Source organism: Schistocerca americana, chromosome 1, assembly GCF_021461395.2.
Source record: "Schistocerca americana isolate TAMUIC-IGC-003095 chromosome 1, iqSchAmer2.1, whole genome shotgun sequence".
Taxonomy (NCBI): Eukaryota; Metazoa; Arthropoda; class Insecta; order Orthoptera; family Acrididae; genus Schistocerca; species Schistocerca americana.
In genome coordinates this window covers 299,671,299-299,697,510 of record NC_060119.1, presented here as the reverse complement: position 1 = coordinate 299,697,510, position 26,212 = coordinate 299,671,299, and the positions used below count along the sequence as shown (strand labels likewise).

At 40.4% G+C, this 26,212-nt stretch overlaps 1 protein-coding gene across 5 annotated transcripts in view; it reads right to left on the bottom strand.

The window, feature by feature from the left end:
• Positions 1-26,212, bottom strand: part of LOC124595321 (ankyrin repeat and SOCS box protein 3-like) — a 299,266-nt gene that overhangs the window by 236,224 nt on the left and 36,830 nt on the right. For all 5 annotated transcript variants that reach the window (XM_047134051.1, XM_047134042.1, XM_047134059.1 and 2 more), the window contains exon 3: positions 10,525-10,680. In XM_047134051.1, the coding sequence (XP_046990007.1) occupies positions 10,525-10,680 (156 nt within the window). The remainder of the gene's footprint in view (positions 1-10,524; positions 10,681-26,212) is intronic.

The window sequence follows — 26,212 nt, the reverse complement described above, 5'->3', positions numbered from 1 at the left end:
TCGAGCTCTGATTTCTCTTATTTTATTATGATGATCATTTCTCCCTACGTAGGTGGATGTCAATGAGATATTTTCGCATTCGGAAGAGAAAGTTGCTGATTGAAATTTCGTAAATAGATCTCGCCGCAAATAAAACTGCCTTTGTTTCGGTGACTGCCACCCCAACTCGTGTATCACATCAATGACACTCTCATCCCTATTGCGCGATAACACGAAACGAGCTGCCCTTCTTTGCGCTTTTTCCATGTCCTCCATCAATCCTACCTGGTAAGGTTCCCATACTGTGCAGCAATATTCCAGCAGAGGACAGACAAGTGTAATGTGGGCTGTCTCTTTAGTGGGTTTGTCGCAACTTCTAAGTGTTCTGCCAACAAAGCGCAGTCTTTGTTTCGCCTTCCCCACAATATTATCTATGTGCTCTTTCCAATTTAAGTTGCTCTTAATTGTAATTCCTAGGTATTTAGTCGAATTGACAGCCCTTAGATTTGTGTGATTTATCGTATACCCAAAATTTATCGGATTTCTTTTAGTACCCATGTGGATGACCTCGCACTTTTCACACCATACAGAAATTCTCTCTAGATCATTTTGTAATTGTAATTGATTGTCTGATGATTCGACTAGATGGTAAATTACAGCGCCATCTGCAAACAATATAAGGGGGCTGCTCAGATTATCACCTAGATCATTTATATAAATCAGGAACAACAAAGGGCCTATAACACTACCTTGTGGAACGCCAGATATCACTTCTGCTCTACTCGATGGTTTACCATCCACCACTATGGACTGTGACCTCTCCGAGAGGAAATCACGAATCCAGTCACACAACTGAGATGATACTCATGCAAACAAAGCTGGTGCCAAACACAACATCAGGCAGTTGAAGGAATGGGAAAAGGTAGTGTTTGTCAGTCAGTGAGTAGTTACAGTGCACTATGGAGGCGTTCTTCATATCAACATGGCCTGGAGGCAACAATTGGATGATTTACACAGGGGTGGATCATCGGGAAACTTGACAAATTACAAAGTGTTATGAATGTAGCCCAGGAGTTTGGTATTGCCAACAACATTGTTTCAAGTGCTTGGGGAATATTCAGTGAAAGGACTGGCTTGCTCTGCTTGTTCTTGTCCCTGCCCCCTCCCCCCAACTTAAAACCCCATCAAGCACATGTGGGATGCATTTGGGGGGGGGGGGGGGGGGGGTGATGTACTGGAGCACATCCACATGCACCAATGATGATCCAGCAGTTTTTAACCACACTGGTGAAGGAATCGAACACCCAACTGCAGGAATTCCTTACCAACCTCATGGCAGTGTGGAAGCACGTTGTAGAAAAATGCACTGCTATCTGTGGTGATCACAAAACCTATTAAGAACCACGTCCATGTTTTGTAATTTCCAGTGGACTATCACAAATTGTAACAACTTCAGAGTAATTATTAGTAATTATTATCTTTGATACAGGTTATCTCATAGCATTTTTTTTTTTTTCAGTTACCTTCTGTACTAAACTGTACTGTACTATACTGCAGCAGTTCTTTCTATGTATGGTCCAACTTTCATTGAGGGACATTACTTGTGTAGTGACACATCATGTTCAAAGTTACTTTTGTATGTAAGTTTTACACACCAGTGTAGAATTAAATTAACTGACGAACTTTATGGACCAGAATTTAAGTACATACATGCTTATAACAAGAATTACAACAGAAAAGGTATGTTCAATTGTTTTTAAGAAACTGATGCTGTATTAATAACCCCAATGAACCACGTCTAGGAGAGGAACAAACCGGACTTCCTCTCCAGGTTATTACCTCAAATTAGTTCATTCATGTGGGGCCAATGCATATGATATCATTTGGAGGAACTGGATGGCTCTTAATTCTAACTGATCATAACTTGATTGATTGGTTAGTTGTGGGTTACAGAACTAAGCAACAATGCCATAGATCCCTCAATATAGGTTAATTCATCCAAAGTTAATGATGTCCACAAGGAATGGGTTCTGAAGATGAAAGTACATAGGAGTTCTAAAATTGAGGCAATACTATTCCATAGCTGAGAAGTAATTTACTGAGAAAGTGGTCAGGTGAAAAGAGAATCTTAAATTACAGACTGACAATAAATACACTTTATAAACGAGAAGCTACAAATTTTCCAAAAGAAAAGATTGTCTGACATCTTAAAACTACACAGTCCAGAGCAAAATTAAGGCAGTAAAGCATTATTTATAGATCACAGTTAAGAAACACAATGACTATGCCATGAAGTCAACTTATCCTGCAAAGTTCTGGAGAGAAGCAGTCTCTGTAGCAGTATATCTTACAAACAGAATGTCTATGAAGCCTGTACAAGGTGACAACCAAAGATTCATGGATAAGAAAAACTATTTGTTTTACATCTACATGAATTTAGTGTTACAGTGGATCTCCACCTTCTGAAGACCAAGGAGGCCAGATAAACACCAGTAAATACTTCAACAATACTGTGAAAGAGTAAAGCATACTTTTTACCTGAACCAACTCATCTGAAAGTAATAAAGGAAAATCAAGTAATTCTCAAAGATGAAATGCTCCACAAGATTTGAGTCCAGTCAAACATTGCTTCTCAGTCACAACATCATGATCAAGAGAGAGATATTGATTCTGATCATTAACTAGAACAGAACTGAATATTTAACACATTTGTGGGTAATGAGGAGGATGAAATAACAGCAGCAGGACCAGAATAAGTTGAATCGGATGTAGGATCATCGAATGGAACAACTAATAATTTATGAAAGACAAGCACCCATAAAAACTGCTTAAAAGAGTTCAGTCCCAGAGAAGATCTTGAACCAACTCAATGAATCCAGTAGATGAGTAAGTTTCTTTTTGTTCTACACCTTCATCTGATTCAGATCCATCAACATTGAAAGAGGCACTACACCTATGAGATTCTGACAAATGGCTAGAAGTACAGAAGAAGACTTAATACTGCACTGGGAAAACTGAATGTGGGAAGTGATACTTCTATCCTAAGACAGTGCATTAGTGATTAAGTAAAATATACTCAGAATTCTGTTCACACTAGCTGCCAGGTTTGATATTTATATGGCATAATCCACATCACTTCAAGCAAGGGGGTTACCTTCATAGTCTGGGATGTTATTCAATTCAGCGTATGTTAAAACTCAGGAGTGAGTAAGAAACACATATTATTTTGTTTTATCGAAAAAAATTCCTGCCCCGAGATACAGGCCTCCAAAGATGACACTGCAAACACCGTTTTGAAGATGTGAATTTCGGAAAAAAAATTAAAATGCTGTATCTCTGTAACAATTCTAAATATTTTGTTAGAGTTTTTTTTTATTTTAAATATAATTGCTTCATGATTACAATGGTATCCTCACTTTGGACATATCTGTCAAAGCTTTTTTTACTGTTGCTTATTGAATTTTTTTTTATAATTTAGAGAAATTAAAAAAAAAAAGGAAATCCAGAAAGTCAGATTTTTTTATGTTGATTGGTACCAGGTAGTACTATACTCTCTGTAAAAGAGAGCTTCCACTTTTAAGTTGGACAGGTTTTATTTTAAAAAATCATTTGTTTTTTACTTCCAAGGGTAATGTATGTCAACACTGAAGTTGTTTCTTACTAATTTCTTTGTTACAATGTTTATATCTATCGTCTTTGTTGCAGTTATTCCTTATCACTTTCTTTGTTTCAGTTATTTCTTTTCATTTTCACTGTTACAGATATTTCTTACACTTTGTTGCAGTTTCTTGTCAGTTTCTTTGAAGTGGTTGTTCATTACAGGTTTCTGTATTGTAGTTGTTCAGTGTTAATTTGTTTACTGAAGAGGTTTCTAAGAAATCTGAGACCTTCCAGTGAGTTCTGCGTTTTCGTGAGGAATTTTCCAGTTGACACAGTTGCAGTGTGTTTTGTGAAAAAGACTATTTGAAAAGTCTTCTGACTGGGGCCACGGGAGAGTGAAGTGAGCTGACTAGTTGCATATCTATAAAAGACGACGTTTAAGACAAACAAACAAAATAGACTTTGTTTAGGTTGGGAATAAGTGTTCTCTTTTGAAGACTCTGTTTCAGATGTTTCCACTGACAACTTTTTGTGTTCTAAATGTTTTGACAGAATAACAACAATGATAGCATCTGAACAAGGTGAAGCCTCCTATGGTGTAGATGATGCAGATTTTGCATCAATAGAGCAAGAATTAAATAACCTGAATCAGTCAACTACAGAGGTAGGTTTAGTCCTGTTAAGAAATGCTGGTCAGTGAAGCTGAGTCATAAACTCTATGCATTAAGAAAGCCCAAAGAAATTACTAAAGCTATGGATGAATACACCACAGCAAAACTGACCACACTCTTCAAAGTAGAAATTCCACCTTCAGAAGAAAATGAACCAAAGCACTCTTGCACCTCTTGCCAGGAACTTTGCACTCGGCCATTGAATATTGCACATCCTACAGTGAAAATGTGCACATTTTAACTATTATTCCAGAGACATTTTCAAAGAAAACAACTTTGAATCATGTTCCATCGGTATCAAAGCACATGGTAGACATATCAAGAAATGTGAGGTCTGTAAAAGGAGTCTTTAGAAGACCAGATCCCTATTGTGGTCGTCCTGTAGAAGCAGCTCAAGTTCAAATAGTGCAGTCATTTTATCTGGAAGATAAATGGGACTGTTCTCACCAGAGTGCCAACAAAAAAGACACTATAACTGTAACAGTTGAAGGACAAAAAGTTGTGAAAGTGAAGGGATACATGACTTGCAGTATTAAAGAAACTTTTGCAATTTATAAGAGTAACTATACAACTTCACATATTGGAAGATCAAAATTTTATGCACTATGACCTAAGTGGGCAGTTCCAAACCCACCTAGAAATGTCTGTTTATGTGTGTACAGTGGGAGTTTTGAACTTTGTGTGGTAACTTTGAAGAACTTACTGGAGCATGTGACATATGACATCTTGCTTGGGCATGTGAAGTCATTAGTAGTCTGTGAGGAAAAGCGAGAGATTTGTTTGTTTCAAGAATGTGGTGACTACCCTGGAAAAGCAGGACTATCTTTACAGACACTTGGCCTGGAAGATGTAGCAGACAACTATGCAGAAATTACATATGTGACATGGGAGGAAAATAAACTAATTAAGAAAATTGTTGCCTTTGACAGTTTCATTAATGATCTTTGTAAATGGTCAGTGAAAGCAATAACTCACCAGCATCTGAAGAAATTGCAACAACAACACATTGCAGAAGTGAAAGGGTGTGTACAGGTTGTAGAACTATTTTTAGTGTTTCACTGTGATTTTGCTGAGAACTGGTCTTAATTCTCCCACAAGTACAAGGATATCACTGAAGCAATGATTGGTTTCAGTTTTTGCTGGAGTGACCGATTTTCAAACGAAGATCACAAGTGTTGCAGTTATAAGTGATGACACAGGACACGGAAATGAAATGAGCATTTGGCGTCATTGGCCGGGAGGCCCCTTACGAGGCAGGTCCGGCCGGCTTGGTGGAGGTCTTATTACATTCAACGCCACATGGGGCGGCCTGCGCGCCGGATGGGGATGAAATGATGATGAGTGGAGAAAATCCCCGACCCAGCCGGGAATCAAACCTGGGCCCCTTAGGTGGCAGTCCATCAAGCTGACCATTCAGCTATTGGGGTGGACATGACACAGGACGTGGCTCAGCACATGCTTTGCAAGCAACGCACAAAATTCTTCAACTGCAAACAGGGGCAGAGAGGATCATCATTATTTCTTATGGTACTCCAAGTCATTTTAAAAATCGTTACCAGCTGTTCAAATTGAGTAAGTCGCTTGCGCCAGCTGACTGGGTATACAGTGCTACTGGTCACAGGAAGGGGCCTTGTGATGGTGTAGGAAGCCTACTGAAGCGCCATGCTACAAAACATAATCTTTCCAGACCAAATACAGTTGTGATTCAGAATGCTGAGAGTCATGAAATCTTATACACCCACAGCCCTCATTCTTCTGTCCAAAGAGGAAATCAAAGAATTCTGTGAGCAGAAAAAAGAAGAATGGTCCAAACAAAATACTCCTGTGAAAGAAATTCAGAAGACACATTTTTGGACTCAAAGTGATGGGTGAACTCATACCGCACACACTTTAAAGAGCAAGAAAGAAGAAATTTTGTTCATTCGGCCAACACCTCAGAAACAGCAGGATAATATTCTGATTCACAACCTGAGAAGGGGGATGTTTGTGGCACGTGTGTGACTGTGACTGGTGGATTGCAGAGATTATAGACCCCAGTCATGAGTTAAATGAAACTGTGGTGAACTCTATGCTACCACATGGACCAGCTGCTGGATATAAATTTCCAGCTGAAGGACAGCAACAATGCCATCAGAGTTCACTTCCTGTTCACAATGTTTTGAAGACTGTAAGTGCTCCAGTTCCTATTGGTTCAACAGGAAGGCACTGCTCTGTATCAAAGGAAGATACTGAAGCAGTGGAACACATTTTTAGTTCAATGACTGGCTAATTTCAATACAAAACATAGCGCACAGAAGCTGTATAAATTGAAACCTTTAAGTCTTTGGACCTTTCACATACATTTCGGAACCATTTAAAATGCTTGAAAAAGGGTCTCTTACTCATCTTTCAAAACTAAAATTATGTTAAATAAGGCTAGGTTCTGACTTTTATGAGGCTGTTATGTGATAACATGATAACAAAACAGGTTTTATGCATGGTAAAAATTTCAATTGTTTATAAAACCTATTTAACCTAAAATCAGAAGCTCTCCTTTTTAAGGAATGTAGGACTATATGGTACTAATCAACAGAAAAAAAATCAAATTTTTATGGATTAGCATTTCTGAAAAAAAAAAATAAATAAATAAAATTCTTCCATAAACTGTACAAAAAGTTCAGAACGCTTTAGTAAAAGAACTTTGACAGATAAGCCAAATGGAGGATTTCTTTGTAATCATAATGCAATTATCTTTCAAATAAAAAAAAACCAATAAAATATCTAGAAGTGTTCCAGAGATACAGCATTTTAAAATTTTTTCCAAAATTCACATTTTCAAAATGATATGTGCAGTGTCATCTTTGGAGAGCTGTATCTCGGAGCAGAAACTTTTTTGAAGAAAACAAAAGAATGTGTGTTCCTTACATAGTCCTACATTTTAATATATGCTAAATTCAATAACATCCACGACTATAAAGGTAAGATATTTTCCTAGCCTGCCTGAATTGATATGGACTATGCCATACTATCATTTACACACAGTCACAGCACTTCTTCAGTATGTCTTCAATGAAGAATTTTCTATGTAAATTCAAGAATGTGATTCAATTACTACTATTAAAAATCATAGTTTATGATTTAAAACAACGGAGTCATAGCTGGACAAGATTCTGACAAGTCTGAATGTTAAGAAATCAACTGCTGATCCCTTGGGGGGGAAATCCCATTACAGTTTACGTGGGTGCTACACTAATTACTATTAAATCTGTGACTGAAGAATGCTTTCAAAGAATAGCTGAAAGAAAAATTCAAACTCATGTACCTTGGAGAAGTCTCAAATTGCATGCACATTTACTCTACAAGGTCTTTCGTTGTCAGATGACACTCATTAGATGATTCCAGAAACTGGATACACACAACATGAAGGACTGAAGACCGATCTCAAAGCAACTAGATAGAAATAATGCACTCATTCATGAAATGAGGAAAAAAAAAAACAGTGAAGAAAGAGAACCTTCTTTACTGAAAAGCCACAGCTAGTCTTACAAATGCAGTGAGCCACCAGAAGCCTAGTCCTTCCAAATAGGACAGCCATGTCTTAAGCAGTTGTCACATGGGATGAGGCAGCTTATGTTGATACAGATGCTAATGGGAAATCAAAGGTCAGGAGACACGGTGACTTCAGCAAACTGGATGAGCTGGTTCACCTTGATTTTGTGCTCTTAGTGCTCTCCAGTGGCAGTTGTTGACTTTATATGACCCACAAACCATGCAGTTTTTTTACAGAAATGTTTGGGCATAAAATTCCTACATTAGCTCTATTGAAACACACATTTCCTCCTCCCTTATCGACATTCTAGACACGTTGTTCTGCCTGTAGTGCACATAAATAAAAACTTCAATAATGCATGAATATGTAATAAGGCAAAAAGGAAATAGACATGAAGAATCAGTAATGACACCAGCTTATAAAAGTTCACAAAATCAAACAAATTCACTCCTGACAGAGGGCGCACCTATATTTGCATAACATCAAACATCAGAGACATTGTCTCTATTAATTTAATAATAATGTCCCACAGCCTTTTACAAAATGTGAAGACAAAGAAAAACATCTGGTTACAACAGGATGTGAACCCACTATACGCTGTGTTGCAACATAGCACCCCTAAACACTGACGTTCTGCCTTCAGTGACCCTGTACATATGTTACAGTTCTGTGAACGCTTTAATCACTGATTATGTTATTAATTGACATTTTAATTACAACAAATCTTACTAAGAAGGACATGATTTTAACAAAACTTAAAAGCGCAGATGCCTTACAGTAGCATACTTTTCTTAATATGTGAGTTGTAACATGAAAGTAATCGAATACGGAAATTTTTCAACCATCAGTATGACGTTTCCTATTTTATTGAAACAAGAAGTACCAATAATGAAATGTTCTTGAGAGAGTCAATGGGCTAGTGCTTAGAAACAGTATACAGTAATAGGTTATAACACAAAGCCCATGAAATATGGGCTTAAACTAAACACGACTAATACAATATTGCATCTCACAAGTTCTGCATTGACGTACAGAGTGTTCTTGCTTCTTATTGGTTCTACTTCACGTGGCACATTGTCAAAATATCACAGAACTTGATTTTATGTTTCAATGACACAATGGCTTATTGACATGAAATAGCAGGAAGTGACATCACAAAACATGTCAATGTTAGCTAACTCATCCTGTGAGATGACAGTTTAAACCAATGCACCACCTCATTTAGTGACATGAAAACAGGCAAACCTCCAGTCTTATTAACACATAATTGACTTTGTACAACAAATATCAGTGGTGGGGCTTAGAAAGTTATAATCTACCCCTCACTGTGTTCCTATCTTTGCTGAATTACATGTATTGCCAAGCACACACCATCTGGATTTAATTATTTGTAATGATTGCCCAGTGTTGTATTTTTTACACTGTAAAAGTTACTAATAAACTACATATCTGACAATGCACATTCTTTGAGCCAGTCTTTTTTTGTTGTTGTTTATAAATAACATAAAATTAATGAAGTTCTCTATACAGAAGCTAAGGAAAACAGAGTTTAAGTTTCTGACAGGCAAAGATTCAGGCTAATTTGTCCAGCAAACGGGCACTGTTACCATTTCCACACTATGAATGTAAAACTTATACACAACAAGTTAATAGTGGTGCAGCACATAGCCACAATAATTTTCTGCCATATACTGTCTATAAAACAAGTGGTAGCCTACAGTGAAATTCCAGAATGGGGTTTCAGTATATTCCTTCATCTAATGATTGTAATATACACATTGGTTTAATTCTGCTTTCATTTTTTACACACACAAACAAAATAAAAGAAACATCAAACCATGGCAAAAACCTAAAGTCATAAAATATATGATTAAAAAACTAGAACCACATGGTGTTAAATGGGATTCTTCGGAACGACATGTTTCACTCTTGTTCTCTTAGGCAAAAGATATTCATGAGAAGTGAAAACATGGCTTAGGTTGTTACTAAGTGTAGATCATCCCATTGTGCATGCTCTCATTTTATGTGGGTGCTGATGAAGTGTAAGTCACATCAGCTCCAGGCATCATCAAGGTGCAAATGCGAGCAAACCTCTCCCCCTGCTGTGGCAGAGTGCTTGTTTTTTGGGTGTCATGGTTGACAGTACCTTGGAGAGCAAGGAGGATTCATGCAAGAACGTAAATGATGAAAAACAAGTGGAAAATCATTATAAGAACTGTCTTTAGTTCGACTGCTAAATTGATTACAAGGTTAAGTTCACAGATACGCATAAGGGAGATAGGCTCTGAGCACTATGGGACTTAACATCTGAGGTCATCAGTCCCCTAGAACTTAGAACTACTTAAACCTAACTAACCTAAGGACATCACACACATCCATGCCCGAGGCAGGATTCGAACCTGCGACCGTGGCAGCAGCGCGGTTCTGGACTGAAGCGCTTAGAACAGCTCGGCCACCGCGGCCGGCGCATAAAGGAGATAGATTGTACATGGAGTTACAAATTCATCACATAATACTCCAACTGATATTACTCAATAAAAAATATTTAATTAAACTGAATCCAAGGCAAAATGTATTACTCATTTAGTTAATATAAAATGAAGGGTGACAATAATGAAATTGATGATTCTTCTTCAGTGTGAAGGGAGACAGGTGAACAAGCTGAAGATCATTTTCAAAAATCAAAACATAATAAATCAAGAAGTACAGCAGAAACACACATATGATACTTTGCTCAAGCTTTACCTTTATGTAATGGTGTGAACTCTTCATTGTTGCCAAGATTCACATTTGCTGAGTGATTCAAAAGAATTTTCATTACATCAAGTTTAGATTCTGGATTAACAGACAAGAAAAGTGGTGTTTCTCCTTCATACGTTCTTAAATCCTTAATGTCTCCATCTGCAAGTTAGAATTGCACTTTTGTTAAGATAAAATCTTAAGTCATACATTTATGGATCTTAATCAGAAACTGCTTTAAGACTTACAAGGAGCAAGACAGTGAAAGAAAAGGCAATGAAGGAAGGATGGTTAAGGCTTCAGACCATGGCCTCATACACATGAAGTTGCAGGAGGACATTAACCATCGCTTTATTATTGTATTCACCCTAAGTAATTTTGAGAAATGTGAAACAACATAGCTGTATAGGATTGCAAAACTCACACTCATGAGTACAAGTACAGTGTTTTAACCAATGTGTCACCTTTTTATTCACTAGAAATGAGAAGAAAGGGAGAGATGCAGGGGGAGAGAGGAGAATGAAGGGGTAGGAAGAGAAATGAAAAGGCAGGAAGTGGGGGCTTGTGGCGATTAAGTGAGGGGAGCAAAGTAAAACTGACAACACAAAGAGTATATTAAACACCGCAGTTCTTTCTGAGGAATGTTCTTATTGGAAGTGTGTGCCATTTCCTTGCTCTGACCTGAAACCTGGGTCACTCAGTAAACGATAAGGGTATTAGTACTAGTCATTATTTGTTGATAGTACATTTTACAGAGGCAGAGGTAGACTACCTACTGCTTCTGCCAGTTAATGTATGACTTGACTGACTCCACACCCCTGAAGGTTCTCCCTCATGATAGAATTTTCAGAACACAATGCATGAATAGATCTCAAATTTTATGTAGAATGATATCTACTTGATTATCTTCACATGCGTTAAAACATTTCCTGAGGAAAAAGTCACAGAAATAATTCTATGACAACCCATGGATTGGGGCACAGACCTTCAGACACAGAATCAAACTTTGTGTAAAGTTTTAAAAAAAGATGAACAAAAATAATTATTTGCATTTGGTGTCACTACTTCTACCACATTCTACTATTGTGTGTCAACAATTGTAAGCTGCAACTAAAAGTATAACAACCAATTTGGAAATGTTTTGATTTGCAGGCTGTGGTTAGCCACCTGGAGGTCTTTAGATGACAGTTGGTTAAATGGTCTCATAATGTGCATAGTATGGTACTGTCGTGTAGAATCCAGAATTGAGTGTCTGCTGCAACAGCATGGTTATCAAACCAAAATAACATTCACTGAGCACACAGGGAAGTACAGATATAGCTGAACTGCTGGCTTCAGCAGGGATTGTTCCTATTTATACACATGTAGAGGTAAATTACAACATTCAATATGACAATACTTCCTAGAACCTTCCATAATTCAGAAATGTCAAACCATAAGCAACTGCAGAAGAATGGGACTCGAATCTGTGGCTAGTACCCAGCCAGCCAGTGACTAGAGTAACTACAACATAGTGTATGATGCACAGCATGCAGCTCTGCTGCCTCCTCCTCATAAAACAACAACACACTGTTCTGAAGAGGGACAGGGATCCAGTCAGTATGCCTCATATAGCAGTACTGATGGATCCTTGTGTTTTAGTCGCACTGTCACAATCTCATGGTCTATGCGATGTCCAAATGGACTTTTTCTCCAAGAAGGCGTCATGATCATAGGGCAGGTCTTCATGTTCCTAATGTTCAAAGTTCCTAGCTGCACCTAAGAACTATGGTTAGACTTTACGAAAAGGACAAGAACGATTGGCACATTGTTAGCTGTCTCATTTGGAAGATGTGCTTTGTTGTACTCCATATTTTTCGTTGTTTTAGTGGGATACATTAACCTTATAGTGTGCACCTTTGGCATGCTAGTGTAGAAGGTGCCACTAAACCAGTTAAGTACACAATCAACGCATTTCATACTTTAATTATATATTTAAGCCATTGGTACTTCCTTCATATCTGAGAAAAATCATGTGTTGGTGAATTTGTTTTAAACACCTAGATCCTAAGACTTCATGTTTAATTTAAACACAATAAACGTAGCATCTACAACTATTCAGACACCCAAACAGCTTTGAAATCTCTGTCAGCCCCTGCAGTGAGATCAAAGATTATTGCAGAATGCCATGATGGTCTTGGGAGACTAGGGGATAGTATCAGGGTAAACCTGCTGTGGGTCCCTGGTCACTCAGGAATTAGTGGTGATGACCATGCTGATAGACTGGCCAGTACTAGCACGACGACTTCATTTATTGGACCATAACCTGTAGCATGATGACTCCACTTACTGGACCGTAACCTGTCCTAACTATCACTAAGGTGACCATAAAACCAAAACTATGTAGCTGGATCACGAGGCAACATGTACAGTATTAGACTACAAATCAAAAACAAGAACAGGGCAAGCTAATGGTGCCGAAGCAATGTTTCAAGAGAAATTCTATAATCCTGAACTTGAGCAGGAACAGATTAAACCCATGGTAGAACTCATGACTAGCATGGGATGGAAACTTTACGAAAAACCTACACATGATGGGTATAGAGAAAGAAGACGCTAACTGTAGACTGTGTGGTGAGGAGGATGAAACTGTGCCACATCTCATTTTCCAGTGCAAAGCCATGGAGGGCACAAGACACAGAATACTCAGCTCAGTAGAGCCTGAAGAAATCATGTCTAGTAAGGAACTAGTAATGAGTCTCCAGCTAAAGGGTACCGGTCGGCTTTACTACAACCTCAGGGAGCGAAACCACACAACAGATTCAGTTTCAAAGAGGGCAACAGTGGACTAAGACCACTGCTGTTTTTGTTTCCCTGCATTAATCAAATTAAATCAAATTGAACACATTTTTCATGTTGACTATATCAATATTCGAGTTTGTGTTGCAATATACAAGGTGGGATCAAAAAGTAACAGGAATTTTTATTTATAACAGGAATTTTTATTTATTCCCAAAATCAACTTTGTCCCCTTCAAAGTAATCTCCCTCACATAAAATACACTTGTGCCAGCACTTTTTCCAATCTTGAAAGCACTTTTAACTCACTTTTCATTATAGTGTTCAGCTCCTTCAGCAATTCTGTTTTTGTATCATCAGTGATGGCAAAACGACATCTTTTCATGGTTCTCTTCAGCTTCGGGAATAGAAAGAAGTCACGGTGAGCCCTTTCTGGTGAATACTGTTGCTGAGGCGACATAATGGTTTTGTTTTTTGAAAAAAAAAATCAAGAAGAAGCATTGAGGTGTGAGTGGGAGCATTATCATGATACAATTTCCACCAGCGGTTTTGCCACAATTCTGATAATTTTTACAGGATTGCTCCACACAAATGGCACATAACTTCCAGGTAGTATTCCTTATTATCCGTACAACCATAAGACAGGAATTCATGATGCACTATCACATTGAAATCAAAGAAAACAGTGACAAGAAACTACACATATGATTGAACTTGTCAAATTTTTGGCAGTCTTGGCTCTTCAGGCAATTTCCATTGGGATGACTGGGCCTTACTTTCAATGCCATACTCACTTTTTTTACTTTTTGTAACCTTCTTTAGAAGCTCTGGAGTGTTGTCAACTTCATTAAGCAGTTCCTGAGCAATATCTACATGACAGGGTTTTTGTTCAAAATTATGCTGACATCATCAGCAATCTCTCTCATGATGATTCAGCACTTTTGTAGAAACGTGTTCTTTACTTTTTCTGCATTGTCATAAGTAACTGAAGTGCTCGGGTGTCCAGGACAGTCATCGCCTTAAATGTCTTTTCAAAACTCTTTGAAACATTTGTACAGTAGCAGCAAAATGCCAGATCCTGATTGGCACTGGCAGCAGTCACTGCAAAATACTCTGTCCTTGTCTGAGTGATGTCTCTGCGCGTTGTTTGGTGACATCCCCATTTCAGCATTGCTGCCATTGGTAAACAACTGTGTTTTTATGAAATCCTCCTGATGGCTTCCCATGCTTTTGTCGAAGAATTCTAATGGTTGTCGATAGAGTTCAGGAAACTTGCCATGAGTTTTTCTTGCTGTCCTTAATTATGCATAGAGTCTTGGTTCTCGTGACTTGAAAGGCTGTAGGCTGGCTGCTGTTGGGCAGCATTTAAACCATAGAAGAATCGCGTGCCTATCCCAGATTGCTTTACAACACTCATCAGTCCATCAAGGTACATGTTGCCTCCTACAATAACCTGAAGACTTGGGGATGGACATGTCACCAGCATGATGGATCATTCATGTGATGTGGTCCACACTCTCTGGAATGAAGATCATCAGTTGCTTCCTGCTATGCTGAGTCTGAAGGGGCTGCAGAGCAATAGGAGAGGTCGATGGCTGAGAATGACTCAGTAGCAGCTGAGAAATGAGTGGGCCTGCGTTGAGGATGCACAGCTCCTAATACAGAATGAGGTTCTCCAAAACTCAACCCCTCAGGTAGGTATAGTTTGAAACCCATATTACGGGCATTGAAATCATCCAGTACTAGAAATAGGTGGGGCAGTTGTGTAGTAAGCCCTGCAAGAGCCTCAGCCTATCACATTCTGCAGAGGTGATACAGGGAGCAGATAGTGACCTTCTGACCCACATGAACAGCAATGGCTACTACTTGTAGGTCAGTAACCACAGACAGAGCAGAAGAGTGGTGTGTGTTATTGACAAACACAACAACCTCTCCCTTGGCTCTTTCCCTAGTCAGCTCATCCTATTGGTGGAAGGCACAACCCCATAGCACAGGGGCATCAGTGGCTTTGAAAGGTTTCTCCTGAAAACACAAGCACAGGGGGGTGTGCCTATGCCAGGAGTTTCAGTTCCTCCACATGAGTCCTGAACCCATAAACATTCCACTGTAGTATGGGAGCCATTTATCACAGGGGTTGCACTTTCACCCTTTCTTTTCACCAGAGTGGAGAGCCCGCAACAGGTGGAGGTTCAGCCTTGGTTCCCCAGGGAAGTCTTCACTGTCCATCTCCCCTGAAGCAGAAGCAGTAGAACCATGAAATTGAATAACATCAACGTTACCTGACAGTCTACCACCTGTTTTTGCCTATGGTGGAAATGTCTCATTTGCTTTTTTGATCCGGGAGGGCTTTCTAGAACCTATCACAGCAACTGTGTAGGCAGTGACAGATTTTTTTATCATACTCTGTCTTTGGAGCTCCACAATGGTGGCAACTGTAGCTTTAGCTGATGCTTGCGTGAGAGCTATGGGCTCTGAAACAACTGCAGCTAGACAAATGCACTGAGAAACAAAGGTAATAGTGTTGAAAATGGCAACCTTCATTTGTGTAGATGTGTTGACTGTCAAAAAAGACTTTTTAAGAGCTGAAGCAAAAAATGGCCTTATAGATAATCTTGGCCTTTTGAAGTTTTAATCTCCTACATCTTCCTTCCTTCAAAGAAGACACTGCAGTCCATACTCCAGACACAGTGATACATTGACCAATTTACACACTTTGGAGGAGAGGTCCTGTAACTGGAATCCGACACGACTCGGAGAGGTAGGCCAACCAGCTGAGGGCGTGGATGGTGACTCGCCAAAACCACAGAAAGACAACAGCTATCGATGATAACTAAAGCTATAGACAGATACAACAGAATGACAAGTCTGAAGAGTGAACCAAATCAGAAGCCTAGACATAGAAAGATCATGAAACGAACAATGATATGTATGACATAAGCAACCAGAGCACAGTCGAAACACAACTGAATTCTGAGTCCCTGCATTGCCAGCTTAATAGGGTCCCTTTGAGCATCGATAGGCCAGTGCAGCAGGCGTGGCCTGTGCACAGCGCTATGGCAGTGACAGCTTGGTCACATGTTATAGGGGCACTACCTTTCAGTTGTCCTCTACGTCCACACCTTCTGGCAGGCTGTCTAAATTGTCAGACTGGAATATCTGACCCTCCCCCCAAAATGGACACATAAGGCCTGAAACGCCCTGGCCGATGTTTTGGGAGGTGAACAGGTGGTGTCCCGGCAGTGGAGGCCACCAGTTGCGAGAACAAATGTGAAACTTCGAGCTCTGTGCCAGGGGACTGCAGTGGGGGATGACCCTGGAGCAGACAGAGGTTGTGGTAATGTCTCAACCTCCATACCTGTGCCTATGGGAGCTGCCAACAGTGTCCTGGAGTGCAAATGGTACTTGTGAGATGGAGGGACGTGGGAGGGCGGCAACTCCAACTCAGAGCAATCCACTACTGGAGGGGTAGGCTGGATGTGGGGATGAAGTTGGTTCAAGTTCCAACGCTCCAAGTCTTTCAGGGTATCAACTGTTGTAAGGCGCCATCCATGAGTGAACACTACCATAGCTGTCACCAAGGAGGGTTTTGCCCCATAAGAACATGTCCAAACAGCCGAATCAGGAGGTTACTGTCCAGCACGTCAGGTCTGGGGTTCCTTAGGTTGGGATGCCAGGAGATGAAGGAGGGTACACAACAGTCAACCATGGAGGAGTTCTGCTGGGCTGCAGTCATGGACAGAGATGGACTTCTCAGCGCTCAGGAACTTCGTGAGTGCTTCTTTCGTGGTAGATTCACCCAAGACCTTCAACATTTGTTGCTTAAATTTGCACACCATCCGCTCCACTTCGCCACTGGAGGAGGGTTGAAATGGTCACCTACACAGGTGTTTGATGGCATTAGCAGCGCAGAACTATTCAATAGCTGTAGCTGTGAACTGGGGGGCCAATGACAGTTATGATGGTGTGGGGAAGCCCTCCAATGGCAAGAATCTGCAGAAGGGCTTTAAGTGTGGCAGCTGTGGTGGTGGACTCCATGCTGAATGTTTGAATAAACGTCCACAACAATAAGCCACATCGAGCCGAGGAAGGGACCAGCAAATACTAGATGAATGATGGGGAGTAGGTGAGGAGGCGAAGACTGAGGCGGGGCACCCTGATGGTGAGCACAGGCAGAACAGCAGCATACCACAGCCTCCATGTCCTTGTTCAGTCCTGGCCAGTAGACAGTTGCCTGGCAAGGGCTTTCACTCATAACATATCCCAGAGCTCGCAATGGAAGAGTCCCAAGACTTTAGTACACAAGACAGTTGGGATGAGAACACAATGGATACCCACCTCCGCATCCAGTAGGAGCACATCAGAGCAATGGACAAATGATGAGAGAAGCGAGCCTGGACCCGCAGTTCAGGAGCACATGACTTCAAAAAAAAAGTAGGCCACCCATGGAGTATACAGTGTATGACATGCTGTAAGATAGGGTCGCAGCATGTGTCTGTCGCACAGTGAGTAGCAGTAATGGGAAACCCATCCAAGGTGTGTTGTCATTCCACATCAATGTGGAAAATGCGAGGGCTCCATGGTCAAACGCCGGGTCTAGTCCTGAGGGTAAACGTGAGAGGGCATCAGCGTTTGCATGTTGTACACTAGGTTTGTACTTGACATTGAATTGTAGAATCTAAGGAAAAGAGCCCAATGCTGAAGCATTTGGGCTGTCTGTTATGTTACCCAAGAGTGTGACCCAAATAGTGCCACTAATGGTTTATGGTACATAATGAGAGTAAACTGGGTCACAAATAGGTACACAACCATGTATACCTATTTCATTTCTTCACAGCAAAGATGACTGCCAACGCCTCATTCTCAATCACGGAGTAACTGCATTGGGCAGACGTCAAGAGTTTTTGAGACTTAGGTGACCGTCCACAGCCAGAACAAGAGGGCACGATAGGGAAAAGGGACTAAGGTAGGGTGCAGAACGTAACATGTACTTCAGCTGTGTGAAGGCCTGCTCACAGGCTGCTGACCACCAAAATGCAACACCTTTCTTCTGCAACTGGATGAGAGGATGCATAATGAGTGTCCCTGCAGCAGGAACTTAGAATAATAATTCACTTTCCCCAAAAAAGTCTGCAACTCTTGGAGGTTTTGGGGACACGGGAGAGACAATAGCAGAAACATTACAGTCAGTGGGCTGAATCCCGTCTGTGGGGAGCAAGTGACTAAGGTAGTCCACTTGTTCCTGGAAAAACTGGCATTTTTGCAGACGGCACCTGAGCCCTGCATCATGCAATGTAGTAAAGAGGGTACATAGGTTATGCAGGTGGTCTCGGCATGTAGTACCTGTAACAATTAAGTCATCAAGGTAAATGGTACAAGAAGGGATGGACATGATTAACTGTTCCAGGTATCTCTGGAAAATCACTGGAGTAGAAGAGATCCCAAAAGGCAAATGCTTGTATTTTTATAAGTCCAAGGACATATTGATGACAACAATGCTTTGTCATTCCTCATCTAGAGGAATCTGTAAGCAAGCATCAGGAAGGTCTGTTTTAGAAAAACATTCACCTCCAACAAGCTTTGAGAGGAGGTCCTCTTGACAAGGTATGGGGTAGGTTTCCAGCAGAGGTTGGGCATTGATCTTCAAGTTCAAATCTCCACAAAGATGGAGAGAACCATTTGTCTTCTGGACCATGACTGGGGGTGAGACCCAAGCACTAGTTTTGACCAGATCTGTGACCCCAGCATCATGAATACAATCAAGTTCGAGCTTAATGGCCATCTATAAGGAGGCTGGAAGAGGATGTGCTTGACAGAAACAGGGCACCACATCTGCACATAAAGAAATATGTGCCTCCAACTTGACGGCACACCCCAGATATGCGAAAGAGGCGTAAAGGTCACCAAGTTCCTGGAAGGGGACTGTGTCTGACACGATCTGAACTTCACCTGTGATGAAGAACCCAAACAGTGAGAATGCATCCAGGCTGAATACGTTGCCAGCTGAATGACTGTTGACAACATACAGCGTTAGAGGTCGCATAACGATCTGATATGTTGCTGTAGTGGTGAACTGACCTCTGAGGGGATTAGAGCTGTCACCATACGCAACCAACTTGCGAGAGGACGGGGCCAATGCTGGGTAACCCAGACAAGCCGATGTCGGGTTACTGAACAGGGAAACCGTCGCTTCTGTGTCAACTATGAAACGAACATCCTGACGAGCAATTGTGTGACCAATAAATAATTTTGGGACGTCAGGATTTCCCTGTGGAATGATGCTCTGAAGTTCATGCACTGTCCCGTGATGAAAGTTAGGAGTGGGGTTATACTGACCTGATGGCTGACAGCAGACAGTTCAGAGACATCAATCCTTGCCACAATGGGTCAGTGCGCCCAACAATTGGGGCAGTCTGCCCATTGATGCATCACACAACAGTCAGGACAAGAAGGCAGACCCCACTGTTTGCATTGAAGCAGCAGGGCTGGCTGCTAAGAAGTCATTGACATGTCCGAAAGTGACGAATCACAACGATGCTGTGGGGAAGAAGGTTTGCGAGAATTCCACCACACGGCGGTCATTGACCCGCAGCAATCTGGGGGCACACCATAAGATGTTCATTTGCTGCCTCCGCAACCTCAAAAAAGTGCAGTTTTCAGTATGTTGTTCAAGGAAGGATTGTTGATCTTGAGGGCTGCAATGCGAACTTCTGGATTGGGAACCAATTGAACCACCATATCATGGATCAGGGAATTGGCACCTAAGGTTTTGCAAGTGAGCTAGGCACAGGTAAAACCACAATGACAACTCAGACCTTGCAAATCAATTACCCACGATCGAAAAGACTGGTCCATTTGCTTGTGGTACTGATGGAACTTGAGGCACAATGTGACCACATGGAACCACTGTGAATAATAGTTCAACAGCAGCAAACACAGTTCCTCAAAAGTGAGTGCAACCGGGTTTGAGAGAAGAGCCAACTTCTTAAGCAAGAAAAACGTCTCCAGGGAATCCCAAGAAAGGAAGAGCAACCACTGGAGAGCATCATCAGAAACCCAAAAAGTGGTGAAGTGCTGTTTGCTGTTACAAGTACTGTAAATACGTGTCTCAGTCCTCCTTGGAATTGTTAAATGGTGGAGACATAGGTGGGCAGGACTCGATCTGGGAGGGGAAAACAGTAGCAATGGGTTGTGAACCTTGCACCTTGTAATCGGTCTGACAGCAGCTGAATTTACTGATTCAGAAGGTCTGTTTGCTGCTGGAACTGCTGATTGAACTACTGTTGCAATTGCTGCTGCAGGAGCAGCTGTTTCTGTTGCTGTTCCATGAGCTGTACGAGTTTCACGTCCATAATGCACCATGAACCTTTTACCTCATCACCAATTCTTGTAACTGGAATCGGACACAACTTGGAGACGCAGGACAAACGGCCGAGGCGGTCGATGGTGAGTCGCCAAAAACTACAAAAAGACAACAGCTATGGACAACAATGAAGATAACAACTACAGCTATGGAAGGATACGACAGAATGGCAAGTCCAAAAGGTGAATCAAATTGAAAGCCTAGACATAGCACAATCAGGAACTGAACAACAATGGGTAGAATGTAAGAGATCAGAGTGCAGTTGGAACACAACTGACTTCTGAGCCCATGCACTGCCAGCTTTATAGTCCCTGTGAGCTCGATAGGCTGGTGTGGCGGGTGTGGCGTGCACACAGCACTTCATCGGCAACAGCAGATGTCACGAGTTATAGGGGTGCTGCCTACCGGCTGTCATCTAATCCATACTTTCTGACAGGCCATCCAAATCATCGAACCGTGATACCAGAAGAGGGGCAACCATCTCCATAATGGGCGGCCTTACCATATTTACCGCAAGCGGCTTCACTCTTACATCCTAAGGTGGTGTGCCTAAAGTGCTGACATTTAAAAGAATGCATTGGGTTGGAGACATAGGACCGCACACTTAGGTGAAGGAAGCCTGCCTTGATATACTCTGAGAGTTTTGTGCTATTGAAGGTACGGATGAAGGAGTCAGATTTTACAAGAGCCCATCCACCCTATTCAGTATATTTTGCACATCAACAATCCCTTCTTGAGTGCACTCATCTTCCAATTCCTCCTTGGGAATGTCAACCAGGTCTCTCTGTGACACAACACCTTTCCTGTAAATGATAATTAATTGAAACCCTCAGCTGCCGACATGTGTTGTTGATATACCTCGATGTGGACAGCTGAAAATGTGTGCCCCGACTGGGACTCGAACCCGGGATCTCCTGTTTACATGGCAGACATTCTATCCAGCAGAACCACCAAGGACACAGATGAATAGCATGACTTCAGGGACTTATCCCTTGCACGCTTCCCGTGAGACACACACATTCTCAACTGCCCACAATCTACATATGTAATGTACCTAATAGGTATTTGCCCATCCACTCATTACTCGCACATACTAAGGTGACGATTCCTGTAAGAGTTTGGGCAGCCTGTGCACATATGCACTGACGAAGATAAATGGCTGGGTAATTCAAGGTGTTCTGGAGCTCCATTTCTATGACATATTCCCCAAGGCATTTAGCTTCCTGGAAGTTGGTCACTTGTTGGTAACTTGCAGTTTCAATCAACAGTGTTCCATTACGTAATCATTTGAGTGATTTCATGTACCTGTGATGCCCTCTAAAACTTTTTGTATATAAAAAGGTAAAACCTTCTCAAAGCTGCCCTCTTTCTGTTTCACAATCAGAAATACATTCTAGCAAGTAGCATGCATTCTGTTCCTATATACTGAAGAACTCTGCGTAATCCATGAATCAGGAGGACTGGCTACATGAACCCTCTTGTTAGATTGGGCGTTGGTACCTACCAGTGACCTACCCATTCTGCTGGGAGAAAGGAGAAGAAAGAACTTGGTCCCACTAGCAGCTGGCTAGGGAAATAAAAATTCACTTAGACAGAGCCCCACTTGCCTGACTAAGCCTTATATAACTGAGGTGCAGCAGGTACCACGGAGGTTGCCCATAAAGACCAATCCACCTCAAGAGCTATACATCTCATCAGCGTGCAACATACCTTGGGAGTGGGCCTTTTTTTTTTTTTTTTTTTTTTTTTAATACACTTTTTACCATCCTTATGATCAGTGTGGTCAAACCAAGACACCCCCATTCCCTGCGGCACACAATGTTCCACCGCCATGCTGCACAGAGGTTACTGAAGCATGCCCAGAGCTTAAGGTAACAGTCTGGTGGTGCTTACCAGTCCCCAGCTCAGGAAACCCAGGGTCACCTAGCCCATACCCAGCAAACAAATGCTGAGCCCCTGAGCACTTCATGAACTTCCACCTCAGGGTAGGCATAAAAGATCATCCTAAATTGTATTAAATACTTTCTATAAAAATTATTTTCAGTAATTATTTCAAGAGTCCATTTGAAGTGTAAATGGCTGCGACAACATACTAGAGCTTTTAGCAACAAATAGCCCTGATTAAATAGAGTGTGTATCATAACGAGTACTGGAATTAGTGAGAAGAAGGTTGTTGTCGAGCAGCTGAAAACTTTAACATCAAAATCAGCCAAAAATAAATGCAAAATATATCATTTAAAAATGCAGATAAAAAATTGATTGTTAACTTCTTAAGAGACAGTCTCCAATCCTTTCAAACTAATTATATAAACATCTAACGGATAGCACTCATAGCAATTGAAAGATTTACACCAACTAAACTAATAAGAGATAGAACACTCCCCATGATACACAAAACACATCAGGACAGTGTTGCACAAGCAACAAAAAAAATAGTATGCCAGATTTTAAAAGAACTCAATCTCTCCAATATTGGTGACGTTTTACAGACATTTGATATTTCGCATAGACTTCAATGAGAGTCACTCTTAACAGGTGAGATGCTTTTAATGAACCTCGTTCTCAAAATCTGGAAGGAAATCCAAAGCAGTTTTGGTTGTATGAACAGTATACCAGCAGCAAGACACAATTGATACTTTCACAGCACAATAGCAATGATAAGTTACCGATGACTGACACTATAATGGAGTTACTAAAAATGGTTTCAAATTTCTTCGCCAAAGAAGATGCAGTCAACATACCAGAATAATAATAATAATAATAATAATAATAATTTTTTAATAAAAGCGGCCACCATGAGTAATTTAGAAGAAGATACCCTCAGTGTAGTGAAGAAACTTAAGTCACTTAATGACAGCAACTCTTCTGGTCCAGATTTTATAACAATTAGGTTCCTTATAGAGCACACAAATGAAATATGCCTATTTTTAGCAATTGTATACAACCACTCATCTGACAAAAATCTGTACCAAAGATGGGAAAGTTGGCCAGGTCCCATTAATAGACAAGAAAGGAAATAGAAGTAATCCACTGATCACTGACATTGATTTGCTGTTGGATTTTGGAACGTTTACTATTTTCAAACATTATGAAATGCCTCAAAGAAAACTGTATTTTCACTGTTAATGTGTGCAACTCAACAGGCCAATTTGTATGGTGAGTAACATTTTATCCTTTTACTAATATTGTTGACATTCCACTCCACAGTTTCCATTGTTTTACGAATGGTCCTTTATACACAGTAATGAGTGATGTTTTTGGGGGATCTCATGTTGATTCCATATTTCTAGATTTGCAGTAGGCTTTTGACACAGTTCCTCAAAACTGACTTCTAATTAAATCGCATGCCTATGGAGCATCATCTCAGTCATGCAAATGGATTCATAATTTCCTGCCTGTAAGTCACTGTTTGTAGAGACTGAAAGGAAGTCATCCAGTGAAACAGAAGTGATATCCAGGGTTTCCCAAGAAAGTGTTATAGGTCCTCTGCTGTCCCGAATCTACATGCACTATTTAGATGATAATCTGATCAGCCTTCTTCGGTGGTTTGCAGATGATGCTATCATTTACAGTCTACTTAAATTCATCTTAAGATCAAAACGAATTCTAAATTCTGTATCATACAAAAAGCGGCAATTAATCCTAAACAACAAAAATTGTAAGGTCTTCGAGGCAGTATTAAAAACTATCCCTTAAATTGTGGTTGCACAAAAAATCAAACAAATTTAAAAGTTGTCAATTCAACTAAATTCCTTGTGATTACAATTATGAACAACTTAAATTGGAATGATCACACTGATAATGTTGTGGGGAAGACGAACTACAGTTTTCGCTGTATTGGCAGAACTCTTAGAAGATGCCTACACTACACTTGTCTGCCCTCTTCTGGAATGTTGCTGCACAATGCGGGATTCTTATCAGGTACAATTGACGGAGGATGTCAAACAAGTTACACAGCTCATTTTTTTACTGTAGAAACCAAGGCGGTAGCGTGTCATGGACATAATATGCAAAAGGGAACCATTAAAACACACACTTTTTTACTGCAGCAAACTCCCTGCTTTAAATTTCAGTCATCAACCTTCTCCTCAGAATGCTAAAATATTTTGTTGATTCCCACCCACACAGGATGAAATGACCAACGTAACAAAATAAAAGAAATAAGATTTTGCACTGGAAAATTTAGGTGTTCATTTACTCCACCTGCTATTCAAGAGTGGGACAATCAAGAAATAATCTGAAAGTAGTTCTAAGTGTGAACTGCAGGGTAATCATGGTTAGGGTGTGCACTATACACTGCAGGCTGCTGATGTAACACCTACAATGCCTCTCGGTGTTAATAAACCAAAATAGCTCCCAAATTAGCTCCCATGCCCTCGAAATATAAATTCAGAAAATGTCCCAAGCCCCTCCACAAGTAGTAATTCATTAAATAGAAATAAGAGACAAATAGAGGAAAATCGATAGTAGAAAAATAATAGAAAAAGAAAAGAATTTTAATCATAAATTTTGGAAGCATGGGAGGGGGGAAAAACGATAGAAATAGTTAAATTATTAGTTATTCTTATATATGAGAAAATCAATATTACAGTCAGAGAACATAGGTCTTGAACACCAAAGATAGCGTTTACTAAAGTATAAATAGACATACAATGCAATTATGATACTCCAGTCTCTATCCTCTAGTCTGTTCGAAGTCAATTAGGACATACAGCTTTAGGAAGCAACAATAGGAGCTTTATTAAACCAGGGCGCAAGAATAAATCGCGACGAGATTGTTTTATGGGAAGCATTAATTTCAGATCAGAATTAGAATTTCGTCATATTACAGGAACGGGGAGGTGATCAATAATCTCTCTGACTTTAACGTCACTTCGTGTGAAGATTTAAATATTTTACGGAATTAATGATTTTTGGACAGATTCAGACTTTGTATTGTGATAGTGGAAAAGCTTTCTTCACGTAACTAGTAATCATAGTTCGTGACAGTTTACGGATATTAAACGGGAACAATCTTTTTATTGAAAGTGACAGAACATTGTTTAGTATATCTGATACTGACGGGATTCCAGATTAGATACTTATTCAAAAAAAACCTTTGAATGCGATCGTGTGAGTGAACTGATTTATTAATAATTATTGTTAAATAAAATAACATGTTAATTTGAACCTGACTATTCGTCTGAACTTTACTTCGATTTAGGTTCATAAATAATTATGTTACGTGATTTTCACCAAGAATAAACTGCAGACTAGTAACTGAAACAAGTGAACGAGAATCTATTGAAAACACTAGTATTAATTTACTTATGGTTTTTTCCTTCAGAACTGGGAAGACAATATGTGTAGTGACTCACTGAGGTTAATTTAAGAACTAGCCGGGATAAAACAAAACCCCTCAATACCAGTCAATGTATAGATAAGTTAACATTCCTACTTTCATGCAAGATACGGAAGTCGGGATAGAAAAAAGGGTCGCTACAAACGTATATGACGCCCTATAACGTGGGGCTTGATCAGAAGACGAACTAATCAAGATTTAAAGTTGTTACAGGAT